General features: G+C 39.0%; 1 protein-coding gene across 4 annotated transcripts in view; it reads left to right on the top strand.

The window, feature by feature from the left end:
* Positions 1 to 22,432, top strand: part of WDFY3 (WD repeat and FYVE domain containing 3) — a 177,688-nt gene that overhangs the window by 97,228 nt on the left and 58,028 nt on the right. For all 4 annotated transcript variants that reach the window (XM_081333153.1, XM_081333152.1, XM_081333151.1 and 1 more), the window contains 11 exons: positions 3,055 to 3,286; positions 6,408 to 6,568; positions 8,026 to 8,137; positions 10,984 to 11,174; positions 13,131 to 13,283; positions 14,503 to 14,576; positions 15,464 to 15,625; positions 17,094 to 17,188; positions 17,790 to 17,910; positions 18,610 to 18,827; positions 21,779 to 22,014. In XM_081333153.1, the coding sequence (XP_081189279.1) occupies positions 3,055 to 3,286; positions 6,408 to 6,568; positions 8,026 to 8,137; positions 10,984 to 11,174; positions 13,131 to 13,283; positions 14,503 to 14,576; positions 15,464 to 15,625; positions 17,094 to 17,188; positions 17,790 to 17,910; positions 18,610 to 18,827; positions 21,779 to 22,014 (1,755 nt within the window). The remainder of the gene's footprint in view (positions 1 to 3,054; positions 3,287 to 6,407; positions 6,569 to 8,025; positions 8,138 to 10,983; positions 11,175 to 13,130; positions 13,284 to 14,502; positions 14,577 to 15,463; positions 15,626 to 17,093; positions 17,189 to 17,789; positions 17,911 to 18,609; positions 18,828 to 21,778; positions 22,015 to 22,432) is intronic.

The raw sequence follows: 22,432 nt of genomic DNA, 5'->3' as shown, positions 1-22,432 counted from the left end.
AAAGACCCTGAGCTTGTCAGCTGGAAAGCTGACAGCCCGGGTTTGAGACCCAAGCGCCATGCGATGGGGTGAGCTCCTGTTACTTGCCCCAGCTCCTGCTCACCTAGCAGTTCCAAAGCACGCCAATGCGAATAGATAAATATTATTAAATATTTAAACATTAAATAGATAAATATTATTAAATATTAAATAAATAGGTACCACTTCGGTGGGAAGGTAACAGTGTTCTGCGTGCCTCACTGTATAGTGATGCTGGCCAGATGACCACAGAACTGTCTTCGGACTACACTCCCTTGGCTACGAAACAGAGACGAGCATCGCCCCCTAGAGTTGGACATGACTGGCCGGGGGAAACGTTTAGCTTTTATACTGTTTCACTTTGTGATATTAAGCTCATGTTTGCCAGGGGTTTGTGTGGCAAGCCCAGATTTTGTCAAAATGACAAAACATGCATGGTGATGTCACAGTGCAAGCTCTATCCCTTCGTACTTGCATGCGACATTGAAGTCCTTGTATCACAGGACCCATGATGATTGCTATTCATAGGAAGAGGGAGTCTGGCTTTTTGAAATCAAAGCTACATTGTTTGGCCATATCTAAAAAGATTTCTTATGCTCTTCATGCTGTTCTGTTTGGTTCCCTAGCCCAGGGGTAGGCAATCTTGGCTCCTTTATCACTCGTGGACTTCAACTCCCAGAATTCCTGAGACAGCATGGCTCAGTTTGGAAACCTCTCCCTTTCCCCTCAGCATGGCTGGCTCAGGAATTCTGGGAGTTGAAGTCCACGAGTCATAAAAGAGCCAAGGTTGCCTACCCCTGCCCTAGTCCAACTTGAAGAAGCGTTGCTTGCTCCTATCCTTATTCTTCAAAAATCAGAATTGATTTTGTTAAATAAAAGAGTGCTTAATCCATATTAAATTGAGTGTCTTCGAAAAATATCCTAGTCTGGAAAACCATAACACATTTAGAAGTTACATAAAATTAAGTAGAAAGCTTAAGCCAGTGTGGGGGTCAAATATAACAATATTGCGAAATGTTTACAATAAACATTGTAGAATAAATAAAAACTGATAAAGCTCAGTTTAGTGTAAACCCGTACTGGCATCTGGTTTGCCTATTTCTTGTAAAAAAAATGCAAGGGACCAACACAGTGCATATGAAGAAATATTCTAAATATGAGATCACATGGTCAGATGTCTTACGCATTTCTGAGAAATGAAAAATTTTGTTTGTACTTCTGCAGAGCTAGTAGGGATACGCTTATTATTTAATAGTTAGAACAACTTTTTCTGCTTCAGGTACCCCATAAAATGTCTGTGTGTAAGTTGAGCTAGAGTTACTGCTCTGGCTGCCAGAATTTCCTGTCCCAATGTCCTGCAAACATGGAATTAATAAAGGTAAAGGTAAAGGTTCCCCACACATGTGTGCTAGTCGTTTCCAACTCTAGGGGCCGGTGCTCATCTCCGTTTCAAAGCCGAAGAGCCAGCGCTTGTCCGAGGACGTCTCTGTGGTCATGTGGCCGGCATGACTAGACACCAAAGGTGCACGGAACGCTGTTACCTTCCCACCGTAGTGGTCCCTATTTTTCTACTTGCATTTTTACGTGCTTTCGAACTGCTAGGTTGGCAGAAGCTGGGACAAATAACAGGTGCTCACTCTGTTACTTGGCACTCGGGATTTGACCCGCCAAACTGCCGACCTTCTGATCGACAAGCTCAGTGTCCTAACCCACTGAGCCACCGTGTCCCATATGGAATTAATAGCAGTAGATTTTTTTAAATGCCAGCATAAAGGCAATTGGCTTTCATTTCCTTAGGATGTTTCATCCAGTTAGGTATCCTTGTACAGCAGGGGTCTTCAAACTTGGCCCTTTTATGACTTGTGGACTTCAACTCCCAGAATTCCTCAGCCAGTATGCCTGGCTGGGGCCAAGTTTGAAGACCCCTGTTGTACAGCATGTAGAATGTCAGAACCAAAAATAGACTGCATCAGCCACTAGCAAGCCATCCATACCACAAGCCTAATTCACAAGAAAAATAGGGGAGTAGTAAATATCCAGTTTTTTCCCCCCATATACAATCCATCTAAAAGAGCTTTTGGGTGGGTTAAAGAACAGGTTGTTTAATGTCCTAGATATCCAATTGGGACAAAGCCACAACTACTTTTTTCCCCTGCCTAGTCAAAATTGAAGAAGGAAGAATTTGATTCTTCTCCTCCGCTATCTTTAAGTAAAAGGTGTCCCATGCCAATGGGTGAAATAGAAGAGATTATGCATGCTAATCCAATCAGGAGAAAACCTTGCCTCCTGTTACTCCTTAGGAGAAATGAATGATCTCCCTATAAAGTAACAGATTAGATAAAATATATCAAAATGTGTAACAGAGGGCACTGTAGGAAAAGAGCAGACAGAGCTGAGGTGCAGAGTTAAATGTACTATCACCTTAGAATCATCATATTACCACAAATGCTCTTAAGTCCAGCCCCTCCAGAATTTCATTGATCATTGTCTGGCACCAATTTAGATTCTTCTGTATTGTGCTGCAGTCTTGCAAATGATCCTGACAGGCACCTTGCTCCTTCCTCTCTTCCAGCATGAAAATGAGGGGGTGCAGAATACTGTGGGTGCCACCGGGTGGGGGGAGGGGTATATATAGAGAACTACCTGTATGTCTTATCCTTGGTGGTATTGTCTGATGCCCCCCAAAATAATTTTCTCTCCTTAAATACATCTGAAAGTACAGATATATTTATACAGTACATTAATCCTCTTATATGGAGGCTTAATACATGAAGATTTCCTTAGATTAAAAAGCTTATAATTAGATTATGTATATTTTTAATTGGGCAGGAGCGTTCCTTTCTTAGCACATAGAAATGTCAAAATAAACTACCTATGGTGCTAGTTCTGCTGGTTTCTTATGTACACAGAGCAGGATGGTAGAAAAAAAAACTAGATGGTTTGGTGGTGGCCTATGGGGATTAATCATAGGTAGAGCATGTAAATTTATTTGTCTATAGAATAGGTGTGATAGTCTTGCATTAACGTATTTTACAGTTTCACTATATTCACAGTAGCCCTGGCGGTTCAAGTTGTGCCAATCCACCAATAGTTAGTACAGTTTATGCCTATATAGGCACACCGCCAGCCCAGCGACAGCTTTCCTCACTCGTTTGGCGATTGGGACCAACCCATTTCTTAGAAGAAGTCTTACCTCCATCAAGCATTAGCACGATTTACGAACTTGGTCCAAACTATGTTGGAAGTTTCCAAGCTGTATATATGCCTTGTAAGTAAAACAAATCCTAATTTAAATATCTTTTTTTAAAAATTTGACTTTTCAACAATTTCTCCCCCCCCCCAAAAAAAAAGCATAGTACCTTGACAGTATTTTGAAAAGGGGCAAGAAGCTATTCCTCAAAAATATTTTAGTTTGGGCTTCAGGATAAAAAGTGGAAGATGTACAGAAGATAGTTTGATCCAGAATCTACTGCTGATTTTACTAGGTGTAATGCAGAGACGCTTCTGAGTAAACGGGTTTGAAAATGTAATATTAGTTTTTCTGAGATTATGTGGAAAACAGGATTTTGTAAATTATTCTTTATAATAACAATTTGAGAAGTGTTTAATCAAATAAACAATCTTTCACCTTTAATTTTTTTCTCCAGAATGTTATCTCTTTCTTAATTTGCTCCTTGGACTGAGACAGCTAATCCATTTTTGACATTGGCATGAAGAGATTATACTATTGTTTTGGCCTGAATCTTAAATGTTTCTAAAGTGAAATATAGGAATATGATTGATATTTTGACCAAAGGTCTTACTAATTGCATCTACTAGAAACTGTGGCCCTAAATATATTAGGATGATGCATTTGGAAGTAGCAATGTGTGTGTGTGTGTGTGTGTGTGTGTGTGTGTGTGTGTGTGTTGCTGAATGCTACTTCCAAATGCATCATCCTCAAATATTTAGGGCCACAGTTTCTAGTAGATGCATAAAAACATTAATAAATTTAGTTATTACTTATGCACCATTGTAGGGTGCTTTTACATATGCTGACTGGCTAAATACAATCTTCAGGTTTATATGATGGGCTTTGTGTGATGTTCAAATCTGAACTGAAGCCCAAATTAATTAAAATATACATATTTCAACATTGCAAATTGTTTACAATGGTTGTAACTGCTGCTTCCTATAGTCACAACAATTGCCATCTGTGCACTTCACAACCAACAACAGAAGTAATGGAAAACACAGCAGTGGGATTGCAAGTTTCAGTCATATAATTTATTTTTTATTTATTTATTTTAATTCCATTTATATCCCGCCCTTCTCCGAAGACTCAGGGCGGCTTACAAGCTTAGCAGTAGCCTTCATTCTATGTATATGCCTGCTTATTAGGGCTTTCACACACCCCAGCGGCATTATTACAAAGTCAGCTTAATTGCCCCCAACAATCTGGGTCCTCATTTTACCTACCTCGGAAGGATGGAAGGCTGAGTCAACCTTGAGCCTGGTGGGACGCGAACCTGCACTAATTGCAGGCAGCTGGTGTATAATGTCTCACTGAACGACCACTGTAATTTGCTTAATGACAAAGTGGAAGTTGCTTTTAAGTCCAGTGTGCTCACTTAGCAACTGGGGCACCTAACTATGTTGCTAGTCCCAATTGTCAGGAAGTGAGGACTACATATAAAAATATGATTTGTTTAGGTTTTCCGTATGTGAAATTCAAGGTGCTAACAATGACATACAAAGCCCTACATGGCATGGGTCCGGACTACCTACGGGAGCACCTTCTGCCAACGTCAACACCCCTCCGTCCTGTGCGCTCCCACAGAGAGGGCCTCCTCAGGGTGCCACCGCTCAAGGAATGTTGGCTGGTGGCCCCCAGGGGGAGGGCATTCTCAGTGGGTGCGCCAGCCCTCTGGAACTGCTTGCCTACCGAAATCCGGATGGCCCCCGACCTCCGCACCTTCCGGCGCGATTTAAAAACTTACCTGTTCCAGCAGTCCGGCCTGGCCTGATAGCTCTTGGGGTCTCAGTTGTTTTTACTATTGTTTTTCACTATTGTTCAATCTGTATACCTACCTTACTCTGTACACCGCCCCGAGTCCCTCGGGAGAAGGGCGGTATATAAGAACAAATAAATAAATAAATAAATAAATAAATAAATAAATAAATAAATAAATAAATAAATAAATAAATAAATAAATAAATGTTGTTTGAATTTAGATGTTAAGAATTAACCACCTGGGTTTTGCTCTGCAGACAGATAGGTAGATGGTAGGAGTGGGTGCAAAACAGATGAATTAAGCAAATATACATGACCCAGGATAATGATGCAAGATTGAATTGAATCTGGGTCTGTCATTGGGACCAGAGATCTGTGGGCGCGCCAGACCTTTGGAACCGTTTACCGGTTGAGCTCCGGATGGCTCCCGACCTTCGCTCCTTCCGCCGTGACCTAAAAACATACTTATTTGAACAAGCCGGCATGGTCTGATGGGTCTGGGATATTTTAATATTAATTGTATTAATTTTTAGTGTAATTGGGCTACACTATTTAATTCTTTCTTAACTTTTGTATATTGTATTTTTATTGTATTTGCCCTGTACACCGCCTTGAGTCCTTCGGGAGAAGGGCGGTATAGAAATTAAATAATAATAATAATAATAATAATAATAATAATAATAATAATAATAATAATAATAATAATTATTATTATTATTATTATTATTATTATTATTATTATTATTATTATTATTATTATTATTTACTTTTCCCATTCCTGTGGGAGTGTCTCTTCTAGCAGTTCTGCCTTGTTGGGAGAGGACAATATTTCATACACAGTTCCTCTAATTGTAATTGGGCCAACCTACTGCTGGAGCTTTGTTTTTAATGAGGAAAACAACCGAGCCATTGCAAAACAGAGTAGGGTGAGACCAAGTGGAATGGAGGGAAATTTGCAACTCATTTATCATAGCAACTAGCTGTATTGTTAAGGCTGCATGACGTGGATAAATTTTATCCATTGCTAAGCAACTCTTAGAATTTACATGCAAGGAGGGCAGCTTGTTTCAAAGTTGTAGCTACTGTGAAGTTAAAAGCTATTACATTTGCGCTTAGAGTAGCAAACTAAATACTGGATAGGATGAATATTTTATTTCCTTTGGAAAGGGTTTTCATTGCTATTATTGACTGGATCTTAGGCTAGATATTTCTCTCTAACCCATAATTCTGCACTATAACTATATTGCAAATAGAAGCTAATTCTAAAAAAAAATCCTTCTCTAAAGTCTCCTAGGGTATTCCCAATTGTGGTGAAATTGGGTTTAAAGATTGCATCTCATCTGGTTTATAATCTATATTATATCACCTCATAGTGAAATGACTCTCTTGTTTGAAGGTAAAGATTCCAAAGCAGAAGGAATCAGTCCATCTCCAGTGTCATTGGTCCCAGAGGAAAAAGTTTCTTTTGGCCTCTACGCGCTCTCTGTTTCCTCACTGACAGTGGCAAGGATTAGAAAAGTTTATAACAAATTGGACAGTAAGGCCATAGCCAAGCAGGTAAGCGGAAAACCTTTTTATGTGTAGCTTGTTAGTTTTTGGTATTGACTCAACAAACGTTGTAATACTCAACTTTGACCATCAGCAGACCTCCCACTTTTATTTGATCCACGAGACGGACCAGATTGGCAAGCATCTTTTATGATAGGTTGTGCTTGCATATTGGGTCCACTCATGGATACATCCCAGGTTAGAAGATAATGTGCACAGCTAAAGGTTAACAAAGAACAAATAAGTATTTAGTCCCTGGGTATTATTTATTAAGAAAATTTATATGGCCACCCAACTCACTCTTGGTGGCTCCAGGTGGTTTAAAAAGTGTGTTTTTGTTACCTCTTTTATACTTCGGAGGGACGAAGTTACATGAGTTATTGCAGCTAACTTACACTTTGGAGTATTCCAGCGGATACTGGCTTTGTAATCTCATATGAGGTACAGGTAATCTTTGACTTGCCCACTTTGTTTAGTGATCGTTTGAAGTTACAATGACCCTGAAAAAAGTGACTTATGACACATACAAATCCCTGTGGCCACATGTACAAAATTTGGGTGCTTGGCAACTGGCATGTATTTATGAAGTTGCACTGTCCTAGGGTCATTTAATCACCATTTGTAGCCTTCCTAGCTGGCTTCCGACAAGCAAAGTCAATGGGACAAGCTAGATTTGCTTAACAACTACAGTGATTCTCTTAACAACCATCTTGCTTAGCGATGGAAGGTTTGGGCTCAGTTGTGGTTTTAAGTCAAGGACTATCTATAAATGTTTCTATGATAGGGGTGCATAATGGGAGCTGATCCAAGGCAAATGGCTTATGAATGGACCAGAGAGAGAAAGAGAGGCTTTCTAAGAGAGGCTGAGAAAATTAAGCAGCCTATTTAAAGGCTGTGTACCAAAAAAAGAGAAATTGTTATTTGCTTCTCCATAACGCATTCTACTTGATGCTACATCCTTTCACAGCTTTTAGAAATGAATGATTCCCACTAACTGTGCTTTTGGATTTGAGAGTTAGAAGCTTGACCTAAGTCAGGGGTAGGCAACCTTGGTTCTTTTATGACTCGTGGACTTCAATTCCCAGAATTCCTGAGACAGCCATGGCTGTCTCAGGAATTCTGGGAATTGAAGTCCACGAGTCATAAAAGAACCAAGGTTGCCTACCCCTCGCCTAAGTGATGACAAGTGTCCACAAAAGTGTTTATCTTCAAGCCGGGAAAATTAAAGATGTTTGCGAAACTTTCTGATATTGTCCAACTGGAAAAAAAAAACATTTCTTCCCTTTTACAAGGAAACTGTTCCTTTCTACTATTCTTATGTTTGTGTTAATCCCAGAATCATACCAAACCTTTCTTTTCTTAGGCTTGAGGAATTTGTTTTTCTGTCAATCTGTGAAAATGCTCAAAGTATATTGTTCCTATAAACTCTGTCTAAACAAAGGGTTTTTTTGTCGTTAACTCATTAGTTAGCTATTTCATCTCATGAAAATGCCACTCCAGTAAAACTGCTCCACAATTCAGGAGGACATTTAAATGGACCTGCGCGTACCATTGGTGCAGCTTTGATAGGATATCTGGGTGAGAAAACATTGAAATAAAATTATACGTGTTTTGCATGGTGATTACTCAAGTATGTAATGCTTCTGTCTGTTACATTAAAAATTACTCTTGAATATCAATCAATTAAGGAGGGCTCATTCAGTTGCCAAAAATTAAATATCAGCCAGCAATGTGCGGCACCTGCCAAAAAAGCCAACACAGTTCTAAGTTGCATTAAGAGAGGGATAGAATCAAGATCACGTGAAGTGTTAATACCACTTTATAATGTCATGGTAAGACCACACTTCGAATACTGCGTCCAGTTTTGGTCGCCACAATGTGAAAAAGATATTGAGACTCTAGAAAGAGTGCAGAGAAGAGCAACAAAGATGATTAGGGAATTGGGGGCTAAAACATGTAAAGAACAGTTGCTGGAATTGGGTATATCTAGTTCAGTGAAAAGAAAGATTAGGGGTGACATGATAGCAGTGTTCCAATATCTCAGGGAGGGAGGGAGGGACTCAAGCTATTCTCCAAAGCACCTGAAGGCAGGACAAGAAGCAAAGGATGGAAACTAATCTAGGAGAGAAGCAACCTGGAACTAAGGAGAAATTTCCTGGCAGTTAAAATAATTAGTCATTGGAACAACTTGCCTCCAGAAGTTGTGAATGCTCCAACAATGAAATTTTTAAGAAGAGGTTGAACAACCATTGGTCTGAAATGGTACAGGGTTTCCTGCCTGAGCAGGGAGTTGGACTAGAAGACCTCCAAGGTCCCTTCCAACTCATTCTATTCTATTCTATTCTATTCTATTCTATTCTATTCTATTCTATTCTATTCTATTCTATTCTATTCTATTCTATTATTCTATTCTATTCTATTCTATTCTATTCTATTCTATTCTATTCTATTCTATTCTATTCTATTCTATTCTATTCTATTCTATTCTATTCTATTCTATTCTATTCTATTCTATTCTATTCTATTCTACTCTACCCTACCCTACCCTACCCTACCCTACCCTACCCTACCCTACCCTACCCTACCCTAACCAGTCCTGATCCCAAATCTAAACAGATAGTCATCATTTAGCAACATATCTTGTACAGCAAACATTCACAGTTAAAAGGTGATTAAAAATTTACTTTGCAATCACAATCCTCACATTGACAACCTTTCTAGGTCTAAAGCAAAGGAAAGCTGAAGTAAGATTGTAAGCACAGTCACATTTTTACTTCACTTAACAACCAAGTTGCTGATCCCAATTGGGATCGTTTTCCCACTCCTGGTGTAATCATGTTGCTTGAGATGTGTAGAAAACAACTTACACTCTTGCAATACCTTCCTCTCTAGTTTCTCTGCTCTATAGAGGAAATGGTCAGGCAAAAGTGAGATATTACAGAAATTGCTTGCTTTTTTTTCTCCCCTCCCATTCACACAGAATGGAAAGATTAGAAAGGAGAGAATGCAAAAGCATACTATAAACAATAGTTCTCAGCTCTGAGCTTCGGTTGCAAATACATTGATTTCAGTATAAGAGCAAACAGCTTAATCTCTTGCAATCCTTTTCTCTCCAAGCATACTATAAACAATAGTTCTCAGCTCTGAGCTTCTGTTGCAAATACATTGATTTCAGTATAAGAGCAAACAGCTTAATCTCTTGCAATCCTTTTCTCTCCAGTGTCTCTATTATGCAACGGCAGAAAAAAGAAATAGCTCAGATATAGGACATTGTGTATTTATTGTAAGGCAATCACACGACTGAGGTGCTGCAAAAGTTGTAAATGAGCTGTAAAGGTTTTTTTTTCCTTTTAGCACTGGATAACGTCTAACCATTGAATGGTCAGTAAGCAAGGAGGATAGCTCCTTTTGTTTGCTGCGTAGAAGAACCTCAAAACATGACTTAGAGTCTGAATACATGTACACAAAATTTTGAACTGATTATTTGGCTTTATTCTCCATTGTTGGCAACCTGTACAGGATCAGCAGTGTAGCTCAGAATCGGATATGATACATTTTTTTCCACTTACTATTTTTAAATAAGGCAAGATAAAGGAAATTGGAACATTCACTATTTATTTTTGAAGTAATACTTAAGTTTTATTTTATTTTATTTATTTTATTTTATTGGATTTATATACCGCCCTTTCCCGAAGGACTCAGGGCGGTTTACAGGGTATTTAAAACAAAGATCGATACAAAAATTAAAAACAATTTAAAAAGATTAAATCAAATCCCTAAAAATAAAAACCCCAATTAAAATTCTCAGCCTGGGCCAGAAAGCTCAAAGAGCCAGGTCTTCAGGTCCCGGCGAAATGAACGAAGGTCGGGGGCAGTCCTAAGCTCCGCGGGCAGCTGGTTCCAGAGGGCAGGCGCACCCACAGAGAAGGCCCTCCCCCTGGGTGTTATCTGCCGGCAGTCTTTTACTGCCGGCACCCTGAGAAGACCCTCCCTGTGGGAGCGCACTGGACGAAGGGAGCTTGATGCCGGCAGCAGGTGTTCCCTCAGATATCCCGGACCCAAGCCATTTAGGGCTTTATAGGTCATCACCAGCACCTTGAATCTCACCCGGAGGGCAACCGGAAGCCAATGCAGCTCGCGGAGTAGAGGTGTTACATGGGAGTATCAGGAAACCCCCATCACAACTCGCGCGGCCGCATTCTGCACCAGCTGAAGCCTCCGAGTGGTCCTCAAGGGCAGCCCCATGTAGAGAGCGTTGCAGTAGTCTAAACGGGAGGTCACGAGCGCATGAGTGACTGTGCGTAGGGCATCTCGGTCCAGGTAGGGTCGCAACTGGCGCACCAGGCAAACCTGGGCAAAAGCTGATGATTATGTTGTAAAACTGATTGTAATTGTTTTTATTTTATTTTGCCACCTCCATGTAGGGGTAAGAACATTTGTCCCTAAGCCTGTTGCAACTACGCTGCAGTACATTGGTGGAGCTGCTGCTATTTTGGGCCTAGTAGCCATGGCATCGGACGTAGAAGGACTTTATGCTGCTGTGAAGGCCCTTGTTTGTGTGGTCAAGAGCAATCCTCTCGCTAGCAAAGAAATGGAAAGAATCAAAGGGTATCAGGTGTGTGTAAAGAGAAACAAAACTGCTTATGTGGATCACATTTGGGTGAAATTCATTGCATTTCATCTTAGAATCAGATGCACATGCCAAGTTTGGAAGAGTGGAAAAAGAATTTAAGTTAGGATATTAAATTTAGCAGCTGGTACAGTAAAGTGTACAGTGGGCCAGAACACACAGTTATAGTTGATCGGTTGGAGAGGGCTGGTTCATGCAGGGGGCAATCTACACCAGGAGTTCCTGACCCCCGGTCCATGGATCGGCACCAGGCCGTGGCATGCCAGAAACCGAGCCGTGCAGACAAGTGAAACCCCATCTGCGGGACGCAGGCAGCACACGAAACCAGGCCCCCTCCGGTCCGTGGAAAAACCTGTCTCCACGGAACCGATCCCTGGTGTCCAAAAGATTGGCGGCCACCGATCTACACCACGATTGGCTGCTGCGGGTATAAAGGGGGAGTTTGCCTTTTTCCCCCCCGCCTTTTTCCCCTCCTGCGTGTTCTGTATGCTGTTTGGATTTACCTCATGATGTTCCCATGATCCTGGCTCTCGTCTGCTGTAAATATAAATGTTAAATACACTTATTTCTATAAAACTACAAGTTTGTGTCAGGGTCTCTGACTTCATTTGGACAGTTGCTGCGCAAATTCCCTGGCAAATGCTGTTGGAAAATTTCAAGCAGTGACAGCACAACGCCATCCATGGCTTTACAGTTTAGGCAGCACAACATGGTCAGCTGTTAGCTCAGCAGAGACACTTAGTGTTTGCCAGATTGAAAGGAAGAACTGGTAGGATCCTGAAGAGAAGCAAATGGGAGGCTTTGTTGCTAGGACGATCAAGGGCACTGCACCATCTGTGTCCATTGAAGGACATTTATTGGAGGTGGTTTTACTTATATAATTGATTTAAAATGTAACATTTCATTTGGGTACATGGCAAAAGCCTCTCCTGCAAAATGGGAATGTTTTCCCATCGTAAGAAAAGGTTTATTGTTCTAATCAAAAGCGAGATACCATCACCTACAGTGATCCAGCAGTATGTATTTGCATGAGCTTCAGCTTCTGAAGTGAGGTTGGCAGGATGAGGGGTTCCCCCCCCCCCAAATGAACTGAGAATTTAATTGACATCATCAGATCACTGCATTAGCCTGACTGCGTCGGTTCTTAATTTGTCTTCCCAAAAGTTAAAAATACAAGAACAATCATTCTTACTTTTAAATTATAAATTTGCTGTCAGAATAAAGTGTAAATATATAAATACTTAATGGCATAATATGCCATTATAATGATATACACATGATACCAGTACATAATATAAAATGATTTTGTTTTAAGAATGCAAAGGGAAAAAAAGGATATATACGTATAAACTGAAGGCAAACCTTACTTCTTTACTATAGCCAAGCAGGCAAGCTGAAAACTTATTTAAGTGCAGCTGACTAGTTTTTGGTACTGACTCAACAAATGTTATGCTACTCAACTCTGACCATCAGTAGACCTCACACATTACTTGATACAGGAGAGAGTCCAGATCAGCAAGCATCATTTATGATAGGTTGTGCTTCCATATGGGGTACACACATGGATGCATCCCAGGTGTGAAGATAATGTGCTTAGGGTTTAACAAAATTTTGTATTTTGTTCCTAAAGAATGGGTCCTCATTTTACCGACTTTGGAAGGATGGAAGACTGAGCCAATCTTGAGCTGGTCATATATAAAGTTTTTTATAAAAACGGAGTGCAAACCCTACTCCTTTACTAACACTGATGATGTTACCTAGTTTGGGTAATGAAACATCTGCAAGAGAACACCAAGAACCCCTCATAAGACAGCTTCGCTGTGTGACTCTTTTTCTGTGCTAGAATGAAGTGAATGTTTGTTTGTCTGTAAAATGCTTTGAGATTGCAGAATTCAGAAATGTTGGGCTTCAGCATCTCTATGTGGTTTACTCTTCTTCCAGTTGTTGGCCATGCTGTTAAAGAAGAAACGTTGTCTTTTGAACAGCCACATTCTACATCTGACCTTTTCTTTAGTGGGAACTGTGGATAGTGGCCATGAAACATCCATTATTCCAAATTCAACTGCTTTTCAGGATCTGCTTTGTGATTTTGAGGTACTTAGAATATTACTTGAACACTAGCAATAAAAGATTAGTTTGCAAATCTGCAGTAATAGCATTGCTCGAAAGGGGGGAAGAAGCATTTTCTTGCTTCACATGCCATGTGGTATACAGGTAGTCCTCGTTTTACAACAGTTTGTTTGGTGACCGTCCAAGGTTACAGTTGCACTGGAAAAAGTGACTTAGGACGATTTTTCACACTTCCATCGTCATGTGATCAAAATTCAGATGCTTGGCAACTGACTCATATTTGTGATAGTTGCAATGTTCCAGGATCACACCATCCTCTTTTGTGATATTCTGACAAGCAAAGTCAAGGGGGAAGCCAGATTCACTTAACGACGATGTTACTAACTTAATAACTGCAATGATTTACTTAACTATGGCAGGAAAGCTCGTAAAATGGGGCAAAACTCATTTAACAACCATGTCAGCAACAGAAAGTTTGAGCTCAATTGTCATAAGTCGAGGACCACCTGTATTGTGCAGCTGTACTGCAAATAAACATTGATTCATCTTGTTGGCCAATTTTAATGTGAACTATTGAAATAGATTATAAGTAGTCATCATTCTGGTGCTTTCCAGATATGCAGGGACTACATTTCTCATCTCCTCCATTCTAGCTGAGGAATATGAGATTTATAGCTAAAGCATATCAGGAGAACAACATTAAATTAGGAAGGCTGCAGTATTGTGGACTAATGCTTTGTTCTAAAAAGAATATACAACTGGAAATAAATTTGTTGACTTCATTGAAAATTATTAGATATGACCAGAGATGTGATTATATCTACCATAATAACTTTTCTATAAACTATTCAGTGAGGAGACGCAACATGCAAATCTTTGGACTTGAAATAGAAAATTGATTATAATATTCATAGGTTTGGCTTGTGTTATATTCAGAGCCAATCAAAATAAACATAAATCAGTTTTGTTTTCTTAGACCAGTGAGCAGCCCTGACCTGGAAATTTCTTTGACAAAGGAAAACTGTGAATTAGTGAACTGTTATTTAGAATGTATTTTTTTCTACAGAACAAATGACATAAAGTAAATCAAGAAAATTGTCTGTGATTTTGCTAATCTAGAATGAAGATGAAGTATTAGTCAGGCTCAATTCCTGATGGATATACTTAAGGGAAATATTTTGGTAGCGGTATTATGTGCTAAATTAACAGCATGTAAGAATTAGAAATATTTTTTGCATTTCAGGTTTGGCTTCATGCCCCCTACGAACTTCATCTTTCGTTATTTGAACATTTCATCGAACTTCTTACTGAGTCTAGGTAACATTGATAAGTATTGTTTCATAAATAGTCTAAGAAAATTAACACTCCAGGTTTTTTTTCCTCCATCAGAATTCACAGAAAACTTTGCTTGGTGCCCCTGTTTAATGCTCTTATACAACTTGATTAAAATTCCCTGTTGTGTTTTGTTTTTGAGGTGATGAAGGAATAGGAAGGACATCTTATCTCATGATAAAATATGTAGGTTAAAGCTACACAGTTGTTTGGATTAAATCACCAATTGAAATTTTACAGTGTAGAGGAGCACAATGCTTTTAATTTAGTTGCAATCTTAGAAAAAACAAAATTGTTTTAAGGTATTGTAGACAGGTGTTATGTTTGCATTTTAAATACAGAGCACTGCATAGGTATAATTACATACATCTTTACACACACACACACAAACACACACACACTAAATATACGGTTCTGCAGGAAATAGAGCACCTTCTTTTGAAGATCTCATTCAAATAATGCTTGGTTTTGAAATCAGTTATAGAAACTACAAATATATGGACAAAACAAGGGCTTTCTTGATGCTCAGAAGTGACGTTCAGAGGTGGGGCATAGAAGAGATAACCAACATTTGACTTTAATTATGTTAGGAGCCTATGTAAAATAGGTAACCAAAAAGGTATCAACAAATCAAAAATGTTTGGATATAATAATTGGGGTAATTAAGTAAATAAATACAGGTATTTTTGCATTAAGTAGTACAATATGATAGTGGTGCAGATTTCTGAAATGAAATATGTACTAATTGATACTTGGATATGATTGCCTCTAGAAAAATAATTTGTAATGTGAGTTGTAGTATAAGAAGCTTATCATTATCGGTGAGAATGGAAATTGTTTTCTTATTTATTACATTGTTCTTTCTCTTACAGTGAAGCATCAAAAAATGCAAAGCTGATGAGGGAATTCCAACTAATCCCAAAACTCTTGTTGACACTTCGAGATATGTGTTTATCACAGCCAACCATTGCCGCCATTAGCAATGTCCTAAGTTATTTGCTTCAGGGGTTCCCTAGCAGCAATGACCTACTCAGGTACCATTGAGATTCACTATGGATTTTCTCCCCACGAAAATTCGAGAGTAGCCTGATATCTCTGAGGGCACATTTCTCTAGGCCCGCATAGAAATGTATGAGATTTTTGTATGAGGGCAGAAAATGTTCAAAACAGGGCCAGAATCTATTGATTAATAGCTATAGGAATCTTACTACAGGTAGTCCTCAACTTAAAACAGTTCATTTAGTGGCCGTTCGAAGTTACAACAGCACTGAAAACAGTGACTTATGACCATTTTTCATACTTATGACCGTTGCAGCATCTTCATGATCATGTGATCAAAATTCAGATGCCTGGCAACTGACTCATATTTATGACGGTTGCAGTATCCCAGGATCACGTAATCACCTTTTGCTACCTTCTGCAAGCAAAGTCAATGGGGAGGCCAGATTCGGTTAACAGCCTTGTTACTAACTTATCAACTGCAGTTATTCACTTAACAATGGTGGCAAGAAAGGTCATAAAATGGGGCAAAACTCACTTAACAAGTATCTCTCTTAGCAACAAAAATGTTGGGCTCAGTTGTGGTCATAAGTCGAGGAGTATCTGTATAAAGTTTTGTAACGCTTAGAAAATGTAATATTTTGCGCGTTCCAAAACCCATGTCAGTTCCAAAATGATAATCCCATAGTTTATCTTCAAATATATAATCTATTTGAAATATATAATTTACTATTTTGATATAATAATTGTGCATTATCACATGTGTCTTGGCCTTTACACATCACCTTTCCCAACCAAGTTGCATTCTGAGGTCTCAACCCTAAAACCTCAGGCAGTACATGCAGGAGTTTCAGTAGTCTGAGGAAGGTTGGATTGGTATTATGTTAGACCAAGGCAATTTTAATTCTAAATAAGCTGTCACCAGAATCAGCTCCCGGTTGAGCTAAATAAGCTGTCAACCAGAATCAGCTCCCGGTTGAGCTCCGGACGGCGCCCGACCTTCGCTCCTTTCGCCGCGAGCTAAAAACATACTTTTTTGAACAAGCTGGCCTGGCCTGATGAGGGGATCGGGGGGTGGGTTTGCTATTGCTATTTATTAGGTTTTAAATATCTATTTTAGTATGTGGGCATTTATTTAATTTAGTTTTAACTTTTGTAATTTGTATTTTTATTCTTGCCCTGTTCACCGCCCTGAGTCCTGCGGGAGAAGGGCGGTATAGAAATATTATTAAATAAATAAATAAATAAATAAACTGCCGGCCTGCGGGCCGGATGCATCATCAGGAAACCGTGCCCACTCCATTGCCGGCAATGGAGAAAAAGCTCAGCTACGTTGCGCAATGATGTCACGCGACGTCACGAGTTTGACATGTCTGATCTAGGTTTTTTGAACCAATTGCCCCTTAGTGTTGCTTTCCCTGTGCAGCTGATGTTAACAACAAGCAAAATTAAACTCCGCCTGTCATACAAGTGCCTGCCATTTCCCCGCTTCTGTTTTCCAAGGTTTGGACAGTTCATCGCTTCTACTTTGCCTACATTTGCAGTCTGTGAGAAATTTGTAGTCATGGAGATGAACAACGAAGAGAAGCTTGACACTGGTAACTAGTTCCAGGTTCAAGGGCAAGAGTGCAGGAGAAGTTGAGATGTTATTTTTGCATTAGCATTTAATGTGTGTGGGTTTTTTTTCAAGCTCATGCATGCCATTCTCTGGTGTGCATTGAGGCTGGAATTACAGACATAAGGTGTGTGAGTTGCTAAGCGGGTACCATGTGAATGTACCCTATATTACAAACCTTTTCACACCAGTCAAAATTTATACTAAGTCCAAAAATGTTGTAATACTAAAAGACTATTTACAGCTTAACTTGCTTAGATGTACATTGGTAGATTAGCTTACAGTTATTTTCTGCAGCTTGTCCATATAAATTACAATAAATATGTTATAATGTGTGTATCATTCCAAAAGGAATGTGTTAGTGATTTTTTCTTTTTATCTTTCTTAATCTATAATTGTTTCATCTTGTAATCTTTAAAATTTAGAGCATTTTCAGCTCAAGGAACATTTCCTGTGCAATAAAATTGGGGAAGTATTTCTTAGCTAGATTTATTATGTGTTAATGTCCACTGACAGTTTTAGAAAATAAATCTGTGCATGGGTATTTAAAATTGTGTGCTTCAAAGCAATAATTTGCCTTTTAGGAACTGAGGAAGATTTTGGTGGACTTGTTTCTGCAAATCTTATTCTTCTGAGAAACAGATTGCTGGATATCCTGCTGAAGCTTATGTACACATCTAAAGAAAAAACAAGTGTCAATTTACAGTGAGTAAATATTTTTTGGATAGATGTAATTGTAACAAAATCCAGGATGTTTCTAATTTTGTATCAACAGACATTAACAAATCTATGTGAGCAACATCATATAGCACTACTGTGCACATACTGAAATGGAGCAAAATTGAAAGACTGAAATGGAGATCTTATTAACCCCCTTTTTTTACCCTGAAAAAATTGCTTGCTGTTCTTTGAGCTTGCTGGTTTCGAAGACATTTCATGACCACACTAAGTAACATCATCAGTGCTAGAGGGCAGTGGATCGGCTCTTACATACTAATGGCTTGTCCATCACTGTTGGTGGGAGTGTTCTTGGTGGTTACTTCACTAGTCCAGTGTTTACTGTTAGCTTGTTTGTCTACACTGATATTTCCTCGGATGGGCTATTGTTTATTTCTTCATTGTTGGAATAGAATAGAGTAGAGTAGAGTAGAGTAGAGTAGAATAGAATAGAATAGAATAGAATAGAATAGAATAGAATAGAATAGAATAGAATAGAATAGAATAGAATAGAAGGAATGGAATAGAATAGAATAGAATAGAATAGAATAGAATAGAATAGAATAGAATAGAATAGAATAGAATAGAATAGAGCTGGAAGGGACCTTGGAGGTCTTCTAGTCCAGCCCCCTGCTCAAGCAGGAGAACCTATACTTAGTATTTGCTAATTCTGTGGATTCCCCTTAGGGCTTGTGAAGAGCTGGTCCGAACCCTGGGCTTTGATTGGATTGTACTATTTATGGAAGACCATCTGCATCCAGCTACAGTGACTGCAGCCATGAGAATTCTGGTAGTTTTGCTGAGCAACCCAACTATCCTCATCAAGTTCAAAGAAGGTCTGAGTGGTGGAGGCTGGCTGGAACAGACTGATTCTGTATTGACTAATAAGATTGGAACCGTGCTTGGTATGAATCCCCACAAGTTACCATGTTATCAAATACAGTACAGGTAGTCCTTAATTTACAACAGTTCATTTAGTGACCAATCAAAGTTACAACAGCACTGAAAAAAGTGACTTATAACCATTTTTCACACTTAGGACTTGCAGTATCCCCGTGATCACATGATCAAAATTTGGACGCTTGGAAACTGGCCTGTATTTATGTTGGTTGCAGTGTCCCAGGGTCAGGTGACCCCCATTTGCAACCTTCTGACAAGCAAAAAGTCAGTGGGGGAAGCCAGATTCACTTAACAGCTGTGATACTAACTTAATAACTGCAGGGATTCACTTAAGAACTGTGGCAAGAAAGGTTGTAAAATGAGGTAAAACTCAATTAACATATTGTATTGCTCAGCAGTGGAAATTGTGGGCTCAACTGTGGCTGTTAAAGTCAAGGACTACCTGTATAATAGAACTTGGACTGAAGTTCAGGCTGAACATTAGGCTGAACAGTTTAAAAAAAAGCTTTTTTATATAGGAAATTGCCATTTTAACTATGTACCTGACAAAAGGTTGTATCAGAATTTAGAGGTTTGTGGTCATTTTGTTTTTCTAGGGTGAATATTGTGGCCATTATAAAGTTGATCTGATATTGGGAGAGTCATTTCTGACATATAGCATATTCCCAAATTGGAGATGGCTCCTGAACCGGTAAACTGAAGGCGCGTACACAGAAAACACTATGACTAGATGAGCCAGCCTAGGAGATACCTTATGCCTAGTTTCCATTTCTTTAGATAATATCTGTGGACAATTTCATGAATGCACAATTATTGATCAGTGTGTCTTAGAAAAAGCTAACTAAGCCACAACCTCTTTAACTGGCCTGTTTATATCCCATTTTCATCTAAAGAACATAAAACATAACTTTGTTCAGAGACTAGTTTATAACATTGTCAAATACAGTGTGTGTTGTTACAATCTCCCTTGTTAATTTAATGGTAGAATGCCAAGGGAAAAAGAACTAAGCCAGAATGCTAATCCATTATGTTTACATATTTGAGTAAGGGGTGACATATGTTCATTTACATGCAAGGGTTCCCCTTTAAGGCCATCCCAAATGATCTAATTAAGCTGATGTTATTGAACATCTGCTTGGGAGCAGGGATGACAGTTGCTCCTGTGATGTAACAATTGGACCAAAATGGATTATACAGGAATTCCTAAAATGACAATCTTCAAAGTTAGCATTGCTTCCTTGTTATTGTTCTAATAATGTGGATGTGCCTGATGAGCAATGCTGTAAACATCAGCTGCTAAGAGCATGTTCTGTACAATTTTGAAGATATAAAGAGTTTTTAGCATAAAGGAAATATTTTTAATCAGAAACAAAAAATATTATAGAATCAGCATGGATATTTCTAGTATACTGTTGAGCAAAGCCATTTTTTTACATTAATACCTTTGTTTATTGAGAATTAATAGACATCACTAGCAGAGCTGAGATAGTGCACTTCTAAGGATTTATTGCTCAAATCTGCTCTGAAATTAAGATGAAATTGGCTTATATTCAAGTACTTAAAGTTTCTGAAAATATAATTCCATGACTGTTTTTTTTAAAGTGCTATTTCATTCATTCATGAGTTTTTGCAAACAACAATAATTTAGTTTTTGTTTTTTCTTTCTATACAAGGGGTAGGCAACCTTGGCTCTTTTATGACTCAGGAATGCTGGCTCAGGAATTCTGGGAGTTGAAGTCCACGAGTCATAAAAGAGCCAAGGTTGCCTACCCCTGTTCTATACTAACCTGTTTGGGATCTTTGACAACTCCAAATTAAGAATATAGATATGTTTTCTTTTAGAAGTGAAAGGGAATAAGAAAATATTTATTTGGGAGTGAAATGAAGAATTGTTTAATTGTATAATGGTTGTGCTGGGCAATAACTTTGTTATTATTGAATGCCTGGGCAATTCCATTTGTTTCAATGGGCTTACATAGCAAAGAAGGCTCGTAACAGAGTTTACATAATGAAGGATGAAGCATATTAGTAAGCTTCACCCTTAAAATTGTTGACTCTTTAGGCCAGCAATCTCCAAACTTGACAACTTTAAGACTGATGGACTTCAACTCCCAGAATTCCTCAACCTGTTTGGAGACCCCTGCTTTAGGCCAAGGTTTTGACTTGTTTTGAGTATTTTTCCCTTATATAGCCTAGCACTCTTCCTAATTTCAAACATCCAGTTGAATAAAAATGACACTGAGAAAAATTGTTCTGTGCAACAACCATTTATTCACCATACTGAGTGTGGCATTCAACTTGTTTTAATAATAATAATAATAAAATAATAATAAAATAATAATAAAATAATAATAATAATAATAATAATAATAATAATAATAATAATATAATAATAATAATAATATTTAATAATAATAATAATAATAATAGTAGTAGTAGTAATAATAATAATAATAATAATAATAATAATAATAATAATAATAATAATAATAATAATAATAATAATAATAATTTTATTTATATACCGCCCTTCTCCCGAAGGACTCAGGGCGGTGAACAGGGCAGATATATAAAAAATACAAAAATACAAAAGTTAAAAGAAAATTAAACATATGCCCAACTAAAAACAGTAAATACATATATTAAAAATGACAATAAAAACCCAACCCATCCCCCATCAGGCCAGGCCGGCTTGTTCAAATAAGAGTGTCTTCAGATCGCGACGGAAGGAGCGAAGGTCGGGCGCCATCCGGAGCTCAACCGGCAACCGATTCCATAGCTCCGGGGCGCCCACAGAGAAGGACCTCCCCCTGGGGGCCACCAATCGACATTCTCTGATCGGTGGCACCCTGAGGAGGCCCTCTCTGTGGGAGCGCACAGGGCGGAGGGAAGTTTAACACTTCCAATAAGTGTTGATATTACACATCTAACTTTTCTTCTTTTATTTTCTGCTTAGGTTTTAATGTTGGCAGGAGTGCTGGTGGCCGATCAACGGTCAGGGAAATCAATCGAGACGCTTGTCATTTCCCAGGGTTCCCAGTCCTTCAGTCATTTCTTCCTAAGCACACAAATGTGCCTGCGTTGTATTTCCTTCTCATGGCACTTTTCCTGCAGCAGCCAGTCGCTGAACTGCCTGAAAATCTGCAACTCAGCACGCCGTTCCCCATCAGTCGGTGCAACCAGGGTGGCCAGGTAGGAACTATGTACCAAAATACCTACTGGAGTCAGTGAGAAGACTGGTAAAAGTGAACGTTCAAATAAACTTTGTGTTTCACTGAACTGAATTGAGCTGAACTTCCTGCCAGCTTCCAATGAGCAAAGTCAATGGGGAAGCCAGCAGGAGGTTGCAAGTCGGACAACTTTGAAGTAGGTTGATGGGCTGGTAACTTGCTGCTGCCACGTGAAGGAGGATACATGGGTGGTTGCAGTTAGCATGAGAGCAATTTTGGGCCTGGAGGTGGTTGTCAGGTCGGGGGAAAGGTGCGACTGGCCAGTGAGATGCAAGCATGGGTGGGGCCAGAGTTGGGGAGGCTTGCGATTGTCGGCTTCCCCATTGACTTGGGGAAGCCAGCAGGAAAAGTCACAAATGGCAGTCATATGACTGCAGGGC

The sequence above is a fragment of the Vipera berus genome (assembly GCF_964194415.1).
Source record: "Vipera berus genome assembly, chromosome: 7".
Lineage (NCBI taxonomy): Eukaryota > Metazoa > Chordata > Lepidosauria > Squamata > Viperidae > Vipera > Vipera berus.
The sequence above is the reverse complement of the archived record's forward strand: the minus strand, read 5'-3'. Positions and strand labels throughout refer to the sequence as shown.